General features: G+C 51.8%; 1 protein-coding gene across 1 annotated transcript in view; it reads right to left on the bottom strand.

Moving 5' to 3' along the window:
• GZF1 (GDNF inducible zinc finger protein 1) overlaps positions 1-13300 on the bottom strand; it is a 15234-nt gene extending 1934 nt beyond the window's left edge. Inside the window, exons 1-9 of the mRNA XM_017837399.1 lie at positions 13051-13300; positions 8976-10256; positions 7448-8332; positions 6633-6727; positions 5897-6064; positions 5058-5215; positions 4343-4578; positions 3795-3887; positions 1058-2401 (exon numbers count right to left, since the gene is read on the bottom strand). Coding sequence (XP_017692888.1) covers positions 1058-2401; positions 3795-3887; positions 4343-4578; positions 5058-5215; positions 5897-6064; positions 6633-6727; positions 7448-8332; positions 8976-10255 — 4259 coding nt within the window. The 5' untranslated portion in view covers position 10256; positions 13051-13300. The remainder of the gene's footprint in view (positions 1-1057; positions 2402-3794; positions 3888-4342; positions 4579-5057; positions 5216-5896; positions 6065-6632; positions 6728-7447; positions 8333-8975; positions 10257-13050) is intronic.
• Positions 13301-15664: the final 2364 nt, after the last annotated feature.

Raw genomic sequence — 15664 nt, 5'->3', positions numbered from 1 at the left:
AAAGGGATGAAATCAGGCTCAAGACCTCCATAGATGATTTTTGGCCTGATAAAAATATCTCTTCCCTGATAAAATTAGCCTCAACCCCTCAGAGATGATTTGTTTGCCCTGATAACGAGGCCCTGAGACAGATAAAATTACTGATAAAAATCAAGCTAAACCCCTCAGATAGGTTTTTTTTTGCCCTAATAAAAATGCCCCAAGGCAGGTAAGTGACAAAATCAGGTTCTGGCCCTCAGAGATGATTTTTTCCCCTCATAAAAACGTCTCTGCCACCAAACAGACAAGGGGTAAAATCAGGCTCAAGGCCTTCATAGATGATTCTAGCCCTGATAAAAACGGCATGAGACATAAAATAACTGATAAAATCAGGTTAAAGCCTGTTAGAGGTGATTTTTGCCCTGATAAAAACATCTCTGCAATGAAACAGATAAAATAAGGGATAAAATCAGGTTAAATCCCTCAGAGATTATTTTTGCCCTCACAAAAATGCCCTGAGGCAGATAAAATAAATTACAAAAATCAGGCTCGACCCCTCAGAGACAATTTTTGCCCTGACAAAAACACCTCTTCCCTGAGAGAAAAAATAACTGATACAGTGAGATTTAACCCTTCAGAGATGACTTTTACCCTGATAAAATCACCCTGGGACAGATAAAAATAACTGATAAAATCAGGCTAAAGCCCCTCAGAGAGAAAATCAGGTTAAACCCCTCGGAGAGGATTTTTGCCCCATGAGCTGTCACTCGTTTCTACTCCCAGCTCAGTTTTTTCCCTCCTTAGCCTCCAAACCTGGCGTTTTCCCATTTAAAACCCGGCCAAACCTTTCCCAAATATTTCCATGCTTCTTTTTGCCTTGGCTATAGTGAGCTGGAGTAATTCCAGCCCTGATTCATCCCCTGGGAGAAGTGCTCCAGGAGCAGCAGCAGCAGCACTCGACCTGTGACCTTCTAGTGAGGCAAAGCAGGGGGGAAAAAGGGAAACAGGGGACAGGCTCTGGGGGGGTTTGTGCTCGTCCCCCCAGGATCTCCCGAGGCCAGGGAAGGCTGGTTCATACCTCATGTGGGTTTTTAGTGCCGAAGGCTGAGAAAACTTAGCCTCACACTCCGGGCACCCATAAGGCTTGTGGCCCGTGTGCGTCCTTTCATGGAGCCGCAGGGCGGTTCTGGAGCTCAACCCCTTTCCACACTGCTGGCACTGATGGCGCTCCCCACCACCCTCATGAACCTGGAGAATGTGCCTCTTGACGTCCTTCTTCCTCTTGAACTTCTTACCGCAGAGCTCACAGGGGAAGCGGCGCTCGCTGCTGTGGACGTGCCGCTGGTGGCTCCGCAGGTTGCAGCGGTTGGCGAAGGTCTGGCCGCACGTCTCGCACCGGAACACCAGCTCGGCCGCGATGCCGTGGCTGTGCTGGATGTGCTTCAGGAAGCTCTTCTCGTACAGGAACTCCTTCTCGCACGTGCCGCACTTGAAGTTGCTGCCCCGCTTCTTTTTGTCCTCGCCGGCCTTCGGGCGGTTCTCCTCGGGGCTGCCCTCGCGCCCCGCGCCCTCCGGCTTGACGGCGGCGTCCTCCCCGCGCTCCTCCTCTCCCTCCGGGTCACACAGCTCCTCGTCTTCGGGGCATTTGTCGTCTTCGGCGGCCACCTCCGCGTTCTTCTGCTGCTCCCTCAGCCTCCTGGTGTACTTCTTCTTGGGGATTTCCACGAACACCTTCCTCCCGGCCAGCCTCCCGCTCGCCCTCCGGATTTTGGCGTAAGGAGCCTTCAGCATTTCCTTCTTTCTGTCCGTCTTCTCCTTGGATTTGGCAGCCGGCGCCTCCGGGGACGCTCCGTGGCTGGGCCTGGCTACGGGGGAACCCGGAGTTTCCTGCTCGGCTTCTGCCACGGCTTTGGACTCGGGCGGGACGTTGGGGTGGGCAGTGCCTTCCTCCTCGGAGTTCTGCGACTCCGAGAAGTTCTGCAGCTCCAGCAGCACCGACTCCAGCATCTGCTTCTTCAGCTGGAAGCAGGTCTCTGAGAGGTCCAGGCACTTGAGCTTCTCGGCTATCTCCAGCATGCGCTGCACCCTGTCCTCCTCCACCTCCACCTTGGCCGTGTAGACGAACTCCAGGAAGGAGGCGAAATCCGCCACCTGCACCTCGTTGAGGAATACGTTGCTCCGGGGCCCGTCCACGGCCTTCTCGTTGAGGAAGACCTCCTTGAAGAACTTGCTGGTGGCCGCCAGCACGGCCTTGTGGGCCACGAACTCTGCGCGGACGCCCTGGTACTCCACGCTCACCGTCACGTCGCACAGGTGGCCCAGCAGGCGCAGCTGGTGCATCTCGTTCAGCAGGTTGATGGGAGAGGACTTGGACTCCAGCAGGACCGGAGCGCTTTCCATCTTTCTTCCCCCTGCAAGAAGCTGTTGAGGACACCCCGTGTTAGCCAACATTGGAACTCCCGGGGGTTTCCAATGGATGAAAGCCACTTCCGGGGTTTTGGGTGTTCCAGTGAGGGTGGGAAAGAGCTCCGGGAGTGAGTCCAAACTTGGACTGATCTCCACCAGACCACGGAGTGAATTTTAGCTTAAATCCCACCTGTAATTTTACCTGAGACCCTCTGGACTATTAGAACCTGGAACAGGGACGGAGCAACAGAGGTGGATCAAGGGAATGTTCTGGTTAAGGCACGTGGAATTAAGGAACGGTTCCTCTCCTCAGCAGGCAATAAAAGAAAGGTAAAATGAAACAAAGTTAAGCAAAATTAACTGCGATCCTAAAAAACCACTGCCTTAACAGCACTCCCAGATAAAGTTCCAAGTGCTTCACTGACCCAGACACGATGGATAATCCCATTCACACACTGAAAACCCAAACCCAATAAAACTTCCTCACAATGCTCACTGTCTTAAGAATTCCTCCCTCAAACTGGGCTCCCAGCCCCCACATTTTGAAGGCCTGTTTCCAGCCTTCCCAGGGCATCCCCGTTCCAGCACTGCTCAGGTTACACCGTGTTTCCCGGGAATGTTTGAAGCTGCTCCAAGGTTTGCAAAAGAATTGGTGGTTTTTTGGTTTTTTTTTCCCCCAAATGTCTGACCCCAGAACAAACCACGTTTCTCTGGATTTGAAGAGGCTCTGAGCGACCTGCTGAGTTTAACCCTTTAGTTCCTGCTGGAATCTGAGGAATTTCTTTCCCCTTCCCAGGAATTTAAGGACGACCCACCAAATGCCTAAACAACTAATGGCACCAAAATGTCACTTTTATACCCCAATAAAATGAGTTTTAACTACTCATCGTGTATTTCACAACTATGCCCCTAATTCCCACTTGAGCACTGTCCATTTGTGGGAATATGTCCCTTTTCCAGAGGCAAAAACAGCTGCAAAGAGACAAAAAGCTCCGGCCAGCAACCCCTGAAGGGGAATGGGGAGAGGATTCCCGGGGAGCTGCCCCAGCCTGGGGCAGGTGATGGAGTTGTGGAGCTGCTGCTCAGAGAGAGCCTCCTCAGCTCCTGCTTCCAATCCCTTTTGGAAAGGACCCTGGATCATCGGGGAAGCTGGGAGCACATCCCAGCGGAGGCGGGGGAAGAAGGGGAGGAAATGAGGGAGGGGAAGAGGAGGGGGGACTGGGGGGAAGAATGGGGGGACTTGCGAGGGGTTGGAAAGGAAATGGGGGGAGACAGAGGAAAATGGGGGGAGCGTGGAGGGGAATCGGGGGAATGGGGGGGGTAGAGAAACGAGAGGGGGCAAGAAGTCGGGCGGGGCCAGCCCCGCATGGCTCCCGCCGTGCCAGCCCCGCACTCACCGTTCCCGGCGCGTTCCCGGCGTGTTCCCGGTGCGTTCCCGGCCGCTGCTCCCGCTCGGCCCCGGGCGCGGCCGGAAGCGCTGACGCGCCACGGCCCCGCCCGCCCTGAGCGCGGCCGCGGCGCGCGGGAAGTGACGTCACGGGCGCGCCGCCCGTCGCTAGGAACGCGCGGCCGCTCTCCCCCGGGCCTTGTGGTTCCCAAATTCAGGCGTTTCGCCCGCGCGAAAGAAAACGAGTTACGCGGCTGGGCGGCACTGACGGCTTTATTAAAAGAGAAACTGGTGATTTACAGCGGCGGCACCGCGCTGCGCCTGTATAAACACGCACACACACTCTCCTCGCCCCCCCCCGTTCCCAATGGGATGTTCTGAGGTGCATCCACGGGTTTGGAAAATAAAATTCGGGACAGCTCTAAACGTTTCACTGGAATAAATACCCTAAGCAGGGATTACACCCCCTTCTCCACCTGGAATGCAGCTGCAGCACTGGGGATAACTCCCCCAGTTCTGAGGGATAATTTTCCCCATTCCGCACATTTTTTGGGCCAAAACTGACCTTACAAGTACAAGAGAGAGCGGTTGCTGTCCCCGGTGTCCCCAGCACCAGGTGCCACCTGTGCTGCTGTTTTGGTACCTTCTGGTTTACAAAGTTTCCCTTGGTCCATTGACCAAATCTCCGGGATGGATCCTCCTCCTGCATGGGCTTCCCCAAAGGTCTCTATTTTGGACCAGTTATGGTCCTTTTTGGTGGTGAGATCGATTAGGAAACTTCTCCAGTGAGCATTCCGGTCGTGAATCTGGGGGAAAAAAAAAAAATCAAAAGAGAAGAGGACAGGAGAACAATTACACCTGATTTGTAACTAAAATAATTTCAAATATGTAAAACCATATTCCTGGGGTCGTATAAACCATTAAGGATTAAAGGTGAGGATTAAAGGACTGGGGACTCTGTAGTTAAATCCATAACAAGCACCTAAAATCCCGAGTCCTGCCTCAAATGTTTTAGGCTGGAAAAGACCTCTGAGATCACCCAGTCCAGCCTTTGGCCGACGACCAAATGCCATGTCCGGTCATTCCCTGAACACCTCCAGGGATGGTGGTTTTTTTCCTAAGGCTGGGAGACGCCTGGATTTTGCAGCCAGCAGTGGGAGCTGCTGTGCCGCCGTCGGAGGGGAATTCCACACGCTGACAACTCAGAACCCTCCGCCCGGCCGGAGCTTATATCCCCCTCCCGAGGTGACCCTGAGGGCCGGGAAGATCCCGAGGGATGCCGTACCGCCACGTGTCTGCGCAGCGTGGACATGTCGGTGAAGGTCCTCTCGCAGGCCCGGCACTTGTAGGGTTTCTCTCCGGTGTGGATGCGCTGGTGCCGCCGCAGGGCGCCCTGCTGGGTGAAGGTCTTCCCGCACTGCTCGCAGAAATAGGGGCGGGTCTCTGGGAACAACCAATCCCGGGAGACACGGCGTTAGGAGAGAGGGGGTCTTTGGCCCCCATCAAAAAAAAAAAAAAACAAACAAAAAAACAAAAAAGGATTTTAAAGTATGGATAAAGGAGGTGTGGCTGCCCCATCCCTGAAAGTGCTCCAGGCCAGGCTGGACGGGGCTCGGAGCAACCTGGGATATGGAAGGTGTCCCATCTTTAAGGTCCCTTGCAGCCCAACCCAGTCTGGGATTTTATGCTTCCATGATAAACATTTCTCCACTGCCAAGAAGCCCTGAAATCAGCTCTCTGATCCTGCAAGGAGAACTACAGCCGTTCTCCACTCCTGGCACAAGCCAGGGCTCAGTTTCCCGGGAAAGCACCACTGACACGACACAAGATTTTCCTGTGCTCTGTTTAACGAGCCAGGATCAGGATGAGCCCTGCTTCCAGCAGCGCGGAGTCCCCATCCCTGGAGGTGTTCAGGGAAGGCCTGGACGTGGCACTCAGTGCTCTGCTCTAGTGACAAGGTGGTGATCACTCACAGGTTTGACTCGATGATCCTGGAGGTCTTTCCCAACCTCTGTGATCACCTAATTCAGGGAGCTGTGGAATGAAACGCCCCCATCCAAAAACTGGGAAGCACCCCGGGAGCCACGGTTTTGTTTTCCCGGCGCCAGGAGGCGGTTCCATTACCTGCGTGGACGTTGCTGTGCTGGGCCAGGGAGGCCCTGAGGCCGAAGGTTTTCCCACACACCTCACACTTGTAGGGCTTGGCGCCCATGTGGCAGCGCTTGTGGCACTTCAGGTACTCCTTGGTGGCAAAGTGCTTCCCGCACACGTCGCACTTGAACAGGCGCTCTCCTGAGGGAAGAGAGACGGGACACGCGGGATTCTCGCGCGGGGATTTTGTACTCTGAAGTTGGTCTTCGAAGCGCAGAATCACTGAGGCTGGAAAAGCCCTCCAGGGTCATCGAGTCCACCCACCCTGTGCCCCATCCCCACCTTGTCACCCAGCCCAGAGGACGGAGTGCCACATCCAATCGCTCCTTGGACATCTCCAGGGATGGGAACTCCATCCTGTTCCAATGGCTGATCACCCTTTCCATGAAGAAATTCCCTCTCTTGTCCAACCTGGCACAGCTTGAGGCCATTTCCTCTCCTCCTGTCCCTTGTTCCCTGGGAGCAGAGCCCGATTCCCCCCGGTTCCCCCCTCCTGTCAGGGAGTTGTGGAGAGCGAGCAGGTCCCCCCCGAGCCTCCTTTTCTCCAGGCTAAAAGAGCTTCTATCCCTACTAATTCCATCTTGGTACTTGGAATCTCTTCTGTGAGGCACAAGAAAAAAAGGGCATTTTCTTCACATCCCAACCAGCAATCCCAAGCAGTGAAAAGGGAAAACCACGGGAGAAACCACATGGAGTATTTAATGCCCACCTGTGTGTGTCCTTTTGTGGCCGGTGAGTTTTCCTTTGTCGGCAAAGGAAGCCCCACAGTCCTCACAAATATACGGCTTCTCCCCCGTGTGGGACCTGAAGGAGGCAAAGCACAAAGGATTATTAATAAATCAGGTCCTGATCCTGTGGGCCTTCCCAGTCCCCCGTGTCCTGCGGACCTTACCTGGCATGATATCCCCATTTTTAGGACATGAGATTTGGTCTTTACACTGCGCTGACTTCCCTTATTCCAACCCAAACAGGAATTCCAACCAAAATCATTCCTAATTTCAAGCTGTCAAGCAAGAGGCTTGTAACTTATCTGCTCTGCTCTCTTTTCAGACAAAGATGGGAAATTTTCCATGGGATGATTCACCCCCTCCTGGGAGAGGACACAGCTGACACAGACACCACCAGAGAGCAACTCATCCTGTCAAACTCAGTGAGTGCAGCAGGAGCCCTCAGGAGCAGCACGGATTCTGTGCTGCATAAAGAAATCCCACACTCATTCCTTGCTCCAAGATTGTCTCTGAGGTCCCTGACTCACTCTTCATCAGTGAATCCCATTGGATTTCAGAGCCTGTCCCAAATGACTGGCAGTTTGGATGGGGCATCCCGTGTTGAAATCCCGACCACAGGCAATGCAACAACCACCCGGAGCCAAAGCCTTTGCGTAAAAGGATTAATCACAGAGCCTAAAATCCAAATGATATCCCGGTGTTCCCACCCTAAGGAGAACAACTCACAGCCGGGAAGTCAGGAAAGGAAAAAGGTGCCGTGCGTGCAGGGAGGGGGAACGGGAGGCCGGAGGCTGACCTGGTGTGGATCTTCAGCTGGGACGGCTGCGCAAACCTGGAGTGACAGACGCCGCACTCGTAGGGCTTCTCCCCGGTGTGCGTCCGCATGTGGAACACCAGCGCCGTGCGGGAGCTGAGGATCTTCCCGCACACGGAGCAGAGCGGCCGCTTCACGCGGCCCTCGTGCTTCCGCACGGAGTGGGTGCGCACGTCCCGCTGCCGCTTGAAGGTGGCGTTGCAGAGGGGGCAGGAGAAGCGCCTCTCCTCCGTGTGGACGCACGCCCGGTGCTCCTTCCAGCTGGTGTAGCTGGCGAAGCCCTTGCTGCACACGTCGCACCGGTACGCCTTGCCAGGCAGGCACTGGTGCACGTCCCGGCAGTGATCCACGTACCGCTTCCGGGACACAAACTGCTCGTGGCACTTCTCGCACCGGATCACGTAGGGGGGGTTCTTGTTGGCCCCGCTTTTGCTGACCTTCTGTAGTTTAGACTCTTGGTCTGATTCGCGTTCTTCGCCGTCCTGCTCGTTTGAGTCTCCGCCATCCTCCTCGGAACACACCTCTTTGGCTGTACCTCCTTCGGCTTCTGAGCATCCCGCCTCGTAATCTCCCTCCTTCTCCTCGCCCTTCACACTCATCTCACCTTCATCTTCATTCCCTTCTTCACTCCTTGCTTCAGCTTCCTGGTGTTTCCCATTCTGCTCCTCCTGCTCCTCGCTCCGTTCTGCTTCAGCAGTGGATGAACCCCCGGGTTCTTCCTCACTCCTCGTGGCCTCTGATGTCACATCCCAGGGCTCTCTGTCGGGATCTTTGTCACGGCTCGTGGCGTTTGGTCCAGGTGCAGGTGGAACCACCATCCAGTAGACAGGCAGGAGCTTCCTCTCTTGCCCAGACTCGTGGATTTTCCTGTTAAAATAAACAAACAGCAGAGCACAACTTCGATGTGTTTAAATGATAAACTCAATTGAAATTAATTGTTCAATTGCTTCAATTCAGACATGTTGGCCTTGGGGGAAGAGTCACTTCCTTCGAATTGCTCTTTGCACCATTTAAGAAATTCACAGTGTATTTGGAAAGCCCAAAAATAGGGAAATTTTGGGTAGAGTTGGACCAGGTAATTAAAGGCAGTTAAAATGCCTCAGTTCATCAAGGATCTATATTTGTCACCCGACTGGGAACACAGGATGGACTGTAAATTTTCCTCCAAGGCCGTGGTGGATGGGATAAGAAATTATGGACTTAAACCAAGGGAAACAAAGATTAAATGCCAACATGGAGACAAAAAATTCTTACTAAAAACCCAGATCTGAGGCTTCCTGGATCTGGTTGTGCTAATCCCCTTTAATTCAATGGGAAATTCCCTGTCTGGGAGACCTCAGCTCAGTCATCTGCACCGCAAGCTCAGTGAAGCCAACTAAAAAAAAATCTGTCCCGATTTCAACACACTCCGCATCAGATCCAAGGAATTCTGGACCTAGAGCAGAGAGGACTTTGGGAATGCCTTTATGCCTGTGGCTGGAGAGGAAGCACATTCCCGAGGGTGCCGTACCTGACGTGGGTGGTGTAGGCAGACCTGTGGGCGAAGCTGGCGGGGCAGCGCTCGCACTTGTAGGGCCTGTCCCCGGTGTGCGTCCGGATGTGGACGGACAGGCCGCACTTGGAGCTGACCACCTTGTCGCAGTAGGGGCAGGCCCGGCATTCCCGCTTCCCCAGGGGCGCCCTGCGGATCCGCTCGGCCGCGTCCCTGCGGCGTGGGACCCTGGCGTGGCCGGAGGAGCCGCACGGGCGGTGCTGCCGGAGGTTCCGCGGAGCCGGGAATCGCTGCCCGCACCTCTCGCAGTGGGACCTGAGGGCCAGGCCGGCGTCGTGCTGGAGCTCCACGTGCTCCCGGTACTGCTCCAGGACGCGGAAGGATTCGTCGCGCTTCCTGCAGGCCACCGGCGTTGGGATTTTCGCCGTGTGCCGCGGCAACTTCCTGCGTTCTGTTTTGGTGGAAAACTGGGAAATTAGACTCTTTCCGTCTTCCCACTGCTCAGGCAGAGTGTTCCTAATCACAAGGCAGGCTCCCTGTGCCTCAGTCTGACTTAGGAGGGAGCGACTATCCTCGTTTTCCAGACTAACGATATCCACACCGAGTCCGTTTGTGGAATCCAGATTGTTACATTTTGGCAGCTTTGCTGTCCTGGGTTTGGGGTCTGGAAAACCAGCATCCTCTTGCTCCAGACCCACTGCTTGGCCTCCAATGAGCTCAAGGCCTGCCAGCAACTTCTTATGTTTTTGCCTGTCCCAAAGTTTCCTCTGCACAGGAATCGCCACAACCTGGGAAGAGCTCCTCAGGCCGGGGTTCTCCTCGTGCTGGATGTGAGGCCACTGGGATCCACCATTTTCGCCCCTCTGTCCTTTCAGGTGGAGGCTCAAATCCAAGCCCTTCCTGCCCTCTGCTTTCACTTCTTCGCAGATGTCAAGCAGATCCTTGCATTCCAGCCTCTCGGCTATTTCCTTCATCCGCTGGAGTTTTTCCGCTTCGATCTCCACTTCCGCGGTGTAAACGAACTCCAGGAAGGAGGTGAACTCTTCCGTGTAGATGTCCTGCAGGGTCACCGTGCAAGTCTTGGCGTCCAGCATCTCCTCGTGCAGGAAAAGCCCCTTGAAGTAGTTGCTGGAAGCTGCCAGGACAGCTTTGTGAGCCAGGAACTCCTCCTGAATTCCCAGGTGCTGGGTGAGAACCGTCACGTCACAGAGGTGCCCGAACTGGTACAGGGAATGCAGTGCCCTCAGGAGGTTGGGAGCGGCGACCTTGGACTTCATCAGGATTTTCTTCTTCTCCATCCTGCCAGAAGAAACACACAAATGTTTGAATGGGCTCCCTCTTTCCCATTTTTCCATTCGAGTATGACATCAGTAAGCCCGGTGGAATTCCGTATCCTAATTCCTCCCTGCGAGACGCGGTGAAAACCTCAAGGTTATCCCTGTCAGCACAACCACCATCAGCAAACACATATGGCTTATTTCAGCCTCAGACTTGGATTTATCCCCGAGGAAAACCCTTTGGAATGAATATTCCGCAGCACGAAAACGTGAGCAACATGACTGGCCGGGATTAAGGATCAATCATTCCTCACACAAGCACTTTCCAACGGCAGAGGTGACAAGGATTTACAGCAGAAACCAGGCCCCTTCAGACCCTGGAAGGCTGAAGACCCATGGAATCTTCAAGCCTCCTTACCTGGCTGATCCACAACCTCCTCACTCCCCCACTGCCAGCAAGTTCCCAGATGTCTCCTCAGAGAAAACAACAATATTCCTATAGGGGAACTACTTAGGAAAAGGAACTGGAAGAAAAGGCCAAACCAAGCATGGGATGAAACATGGATTCATAAAACCACTGAGGTTGGAAAAGACCTCCAGGATCACTGAGTCCAACCTTTGACAGGTCACCACCGTGGCAACTAAACCATCTCCCAGAAGCTGGAAACTGAGGGGAAAGGGGCAAAACAGAGTTGCCTAAATCCTATTGGGAAAGGACTCCTCATATTCAGACTCCTACTGTGTCATTCCCACAGCCAGCAGGGATCTTTGCAACGCTCCCAACTCGACACCTTCCAACTATTCCCCACGTGGACACACAACCCCCACGGCTCCTCCGGCACACTTGGAAGCCGCACAAAGAAGTGCGGATCCGGAGGTTGGGCCCACAAACCCACAAAAGCTCCCACTTAATCTGCTCCCTTAATGTTTTCCAGCAGGATATCCTTGGCTTCTGTGCTGACCCCAGGGCTGCGGAGCTTAAAGAAATCAATGAGCGCAGCACGTGCTAATTTCCTCCTGCTCCTCTGTAAGATTCCCATCTGCGATAAGATCCCGATCCGCGCTCCCGCGGGAGCTCCGCTGACACCGGGATCTGATACAAAGCCAGATGGGAGAGATACATTCCAAGATCATCCCTTAGTTCATCTGGTTCTGGATTAAACCACCCTGGAAACTGTTGGCTGAAGTGTCTTTCCAATGAAAAAAAAATGCCACAAAATAATCAATTCCCACCATTTTTTCCTTCAGGAAAAAAAAATAAAAATTGAGACTTGGGGGTTTAGTTCCCATTTGGAAACTTTAGTTTTCCAAAGTGCTGCTGAATCTCTGTGTCTCCAAAACACTCACTTCAAGAATTTAAATGACAACAACATTTTTTTCCCCCATATTTTATGGATTTGTTTGTAACTTCTTTCCAGTTTTTTTTTTTGCCTGGCAGTAAGCGAATAAATACTTTTAAAAAATGTGCATGTGTGCAAGATTTGCAGAAAACATAATTCATCCAACAGATTAACTGCAAAAGCACTTTAATTTTGCCAGAACTGACGCAAAACTCAAACCACATTTCAATTCAATTACAGCTCCTGATAAGGAACTGGAATAAGTGCAGCTGGAATTAGTACAAGTGGAATTGGTGCAAGTGGAATTAGTACAACTGTTTTAAAAAATAAAGGCCAACAGTGGCTCCCAAAGTCCAAGAAGAGATTTATATTTGTATATATTTTTTATAATTTTTTTCCATGAGGTAATTATCACAGTAAAGGAAGAGTTTTTTATAGGAAAGACAGTAAATATTCCCACAATAAAATCCTGTTATCCACATAAATCCACCTTGCTTTTCCCTCAAGTCTTTCCAATTACATCTTAATTTTCTCTTTAGACAGGGAAAGAGGAAGTTTTTTCTTAATTTATTATCTTTCCCAGGAAGGATTCCTTTAAACTCTCAGTAGCTGCATGTGCACAAACAACAAAGGGCTCCAACAGGGATCAAAATGAGAATCCCTGGAATTCTGGTAAACAACCAGAAGAATCTTAAAAATGGACTGTGATAATAAAAATATATTTATAGCAGTGAGACAATAAGGTAACAGGTAAGAAACAGTATCACCAGGAGATAAATAAAAGCTGGAGTTGCTCCACTGTCTTAATCCCCTGGAAAATTCCTCACAGGAATTCCCACAGGATGCAGATACACAAAGTTAGGTAGGTCAGGACACTGAGCAAACAGTAACAGGTTTCCAGCCTGTCTGGGGACTTCTGGATAAGCTGAGGAACATCCAGAGCAGCTCCACTTATGTTCCAGAGAACTTCCATTGGTGCCCCAGAAAAATCTCCATTTATCTCACAGACAATTTCCATTTACCCTCCAAAGCATTCCCATTCATTCTCCAGAAAAATCTCCAGTTGCCCCCCAGAAAAATTTCCATTTCTCCTCTAAAGCATCTCCATTTATCCTCTACACTATCTCCCTTTATCCTCTACAGTATCTCCATTTATCCTCCAGGAAAATCTCCATTTACGCTCCAGAGAGCCTCCATTTATTCTCCAGACAAAATTCCATTCCTGTTCCAGAGAATCTCATTTTATCCTCCTGGGCATCCCCATTAACACTCCAGAAAAAGTTCAATTTATCCTTTAGAGTATCTCCATCTGCCCACCAGAAAAAAACCTCAATTTATGCTCCACAACAATCTCCATCCATCTTCCAGCACGCTGCTGGCCAAATTCCTCCAAAAGTCTTAAACTTTGGGATTTTTTTTATTTTTTTTTTTTAATTTTTTTTAGAACACATAGCCCTTCGATTTCTGCCTGGTTACCTTCGAGACAGCCCTGGAAAGGCTCCTCCCACGAGGAAATCCAGGCCGCGCCCGCTTCCCGGCTGGAACGGGACCAAGGCTCACCATCCTCCGGGAATGATCCCGCGCCGTGTTGCTCCTCCTTGTGCCGCCGGCACAGCCGCGCTCATCTTCTGCGTTTTCATTTTATTAAATCCTGCAAGGAAACCAGAGAGCGGGAATTGTTTTATCCCAGCGCTTGGCACCAGCGGGAGCCGCCTCGGGGCACGGGGCGGGGGGCACCTGCCGCCTGCACGGGGGGCAGCTCCCCGCCGGTCCCTGAGGCGGCGAGGCCCGGGGGTCGCCCTCCCGGCCAGCAGGAGGAACCGGGATCGCTCCCGGAGGAGTTTCCCGACGCTCCCGGGCTCCATCCCGGGGGTCCCTCCCGGCCCGTGGCCGCCCTTACCCTCCGCCGCCCTCGCCCGAAACCAAGATGGCCGCCGCCGCCTCATCGCCTCAGCCCCGCCGCCATCTTGGGTGAGGGCAGGGCGGTTCCAACAAAGCTGGGGGGAAAAAAAAACCACAAACACCCTAAACCCGCAAAAAAACCCACCCCGAAACGACGCGTAACCCGCAAAAAACTCACACCCCCAATCAACGCGAAATTAAAAAAAAAAAAAAAAAAATTGTTTTCGCGCTTTCCGAGCACCCGGTCTCGGTGTTTAATCAATTTCAGTTGGCCTCAGGGGGTTCGTTCCCTCAGGTGAATTAAATAGAGTTATAATGGAGCCCGGTTTGCTGTGCCAGCTACATCCTTCGCCTTCTCCCACTGTGGATACTGAGAGATAACACTGCCAGTGTTAAGAGAGATGTTCATAGAAACCAGCTCCTAAGTCTGAAGGGGTAAACCTGGGCTTAGGAGAAGCACAAACTGCTATTTCCCACTGGTGATTCCACATTCCTGTTATTTACCACATAAAATCATTTTAAACAGCCAACGTATGGGACAAATCTGTGGGCTGCCAAGTGCTTCAACACACCAGTCTTGTTTCCAAGATAAATTCCTCCTTGGGTGCATTTTTTTTTTTTTTAACTAAGTGCAGATTTAATCTTGAAATTGTAATGGCTTGTAAAAAAATGTTGAACGATTTTAATTCCTCGAGGAAATGTAAAAGGAATTCCTTCATAAAAATAAATCAGGAAGAGGCTGACATCTGTGCTGTTTACCTTTCTTTTTTACACTCCTATCACGCAAATTTGAGCCCTGACCCTGTAATTATCAGGCTTTTGGCCTGATATTAGAAAATGTTTGTGCATTTCTCTGAAAATGAGACTACTATAGGAAAGACAGAATAAAAATATTGTAAATCAAAATATTTTAAATAAAAATAACTTGTGCAAACTCAATTTGCTTAGGCTGAGAGACTCTGAGAGGTAAATCCAGCCTGATGGATCACTCCCACGGAGGAGGGAATGTTTCCACCCTGAATTTGGTTTTCAACCCTGATTATTTTGTTTGTAGTCGGGGAATGTTTCTATTGTCAAGACATAGCTCTTGGAGCGGAGAGAACGAGCAGCAATATGAGTGATCCATGCTAAAATGTCAGGATAATATTCCTGTATCTCAGCACGAGGGAATGGTGTTTGCTTTTACTTTATCAGAAACCTGGTCTGCTCAACAGTTCTCACCCAGAGGAGTTGGGAGGGAAGATGAAGTGAAGGCTCCCGGCCAATTTAGCCTTGCTTTCACAAGGATTGAGTGAATTGCTGGAGAAGTTGGCAGCGCCGGGTTGTATCCGCGTGTCAATCTTTGCCCGAGCGGCCCAGAAGGGATTCTGGAATTGCACCTTCGGCACGCCGGCGGCTGCGTGACTCCAGGCTGGGTTTCATGCTGCCTTCCATCCAGCAATCTTGTTTCTCAGGAGATTCGCTCGATTCTCCAAATGTTCTGGCTGCTCTCGTGCACTTCAGGAGCTTCCTAGAACAGAAGGAAGGTTCCACACTCCCCACATCTCCCTTGAGCATCCTGGTTGCTGCGTGGGAAGAGGGAGAAAGGGTGTCATAGTTGCTCTCTCCAGATCACTTAATTTTTCTTTGGAGTTACAAGAGGAGGGATGAAAATGGGTGAGAGGCAGCCCAGAGGTGTCCAAACCCTCTCAATCTGAGGAAGACACTGAACCTGGGTGCCCTGTGGTGAGTCAAACATTCCAGGCCCCAGAATGTCATAATAAAGCAACTTGTTTTGCCCCTGAAGCCAAAACACAACAAAATCCAGGAAAGAATTGCAGCCTGAGAGCTCAGATTTTATCTGAGTGTTTCCTTTGGTTGGGAGTGAAGAAATACCTCGGGCTCTGATCGTGGTGACTAAGAGCAGGAAAAGGGGAGAAGCTGGAAGTCAGCTCTGCCAGTCAGGCTGCAGGTTCTGCTCCTGACCCATCGGACACTCACCCAGGGTCAGCCAGGACAGCTCCAGCAAAACAAGGAATGGAAATGTCCCCCAAATCCCAGGCTGGCTGCTGGGTGTCCGGAAGCTTTCCGTACACAGCATCACCTGCTTGGCATGGGGGCACTGGGGAATTGGAGCAAAACTGGGGTGCATTTTTGCAGACCCCAAATGAAACCTCGTTGTGCCTCTTCCCTGCATGGCTCTCCCTTC

The sequence above is a fragment of the Lepidothrix coronata genome, unplaced genomic scaffold (assembly GCF_001604755.1).
Source record: "Lepidothrix coronata isolate B3197 unplaced genomic scaffold, Lepidothrix_coronata-1.0 Scaffold304, whole genome shotgun sequence".
Taxonomy (NCBI): Eukaryota; Metazoa; Chordata; class Aves; order Passeriformes; family Pipridae; genus Lepidothrix; species Lepidothrix coronata.
This window is presented reverse-complemented; position numbering and strand designations above follow the sequence as displayed.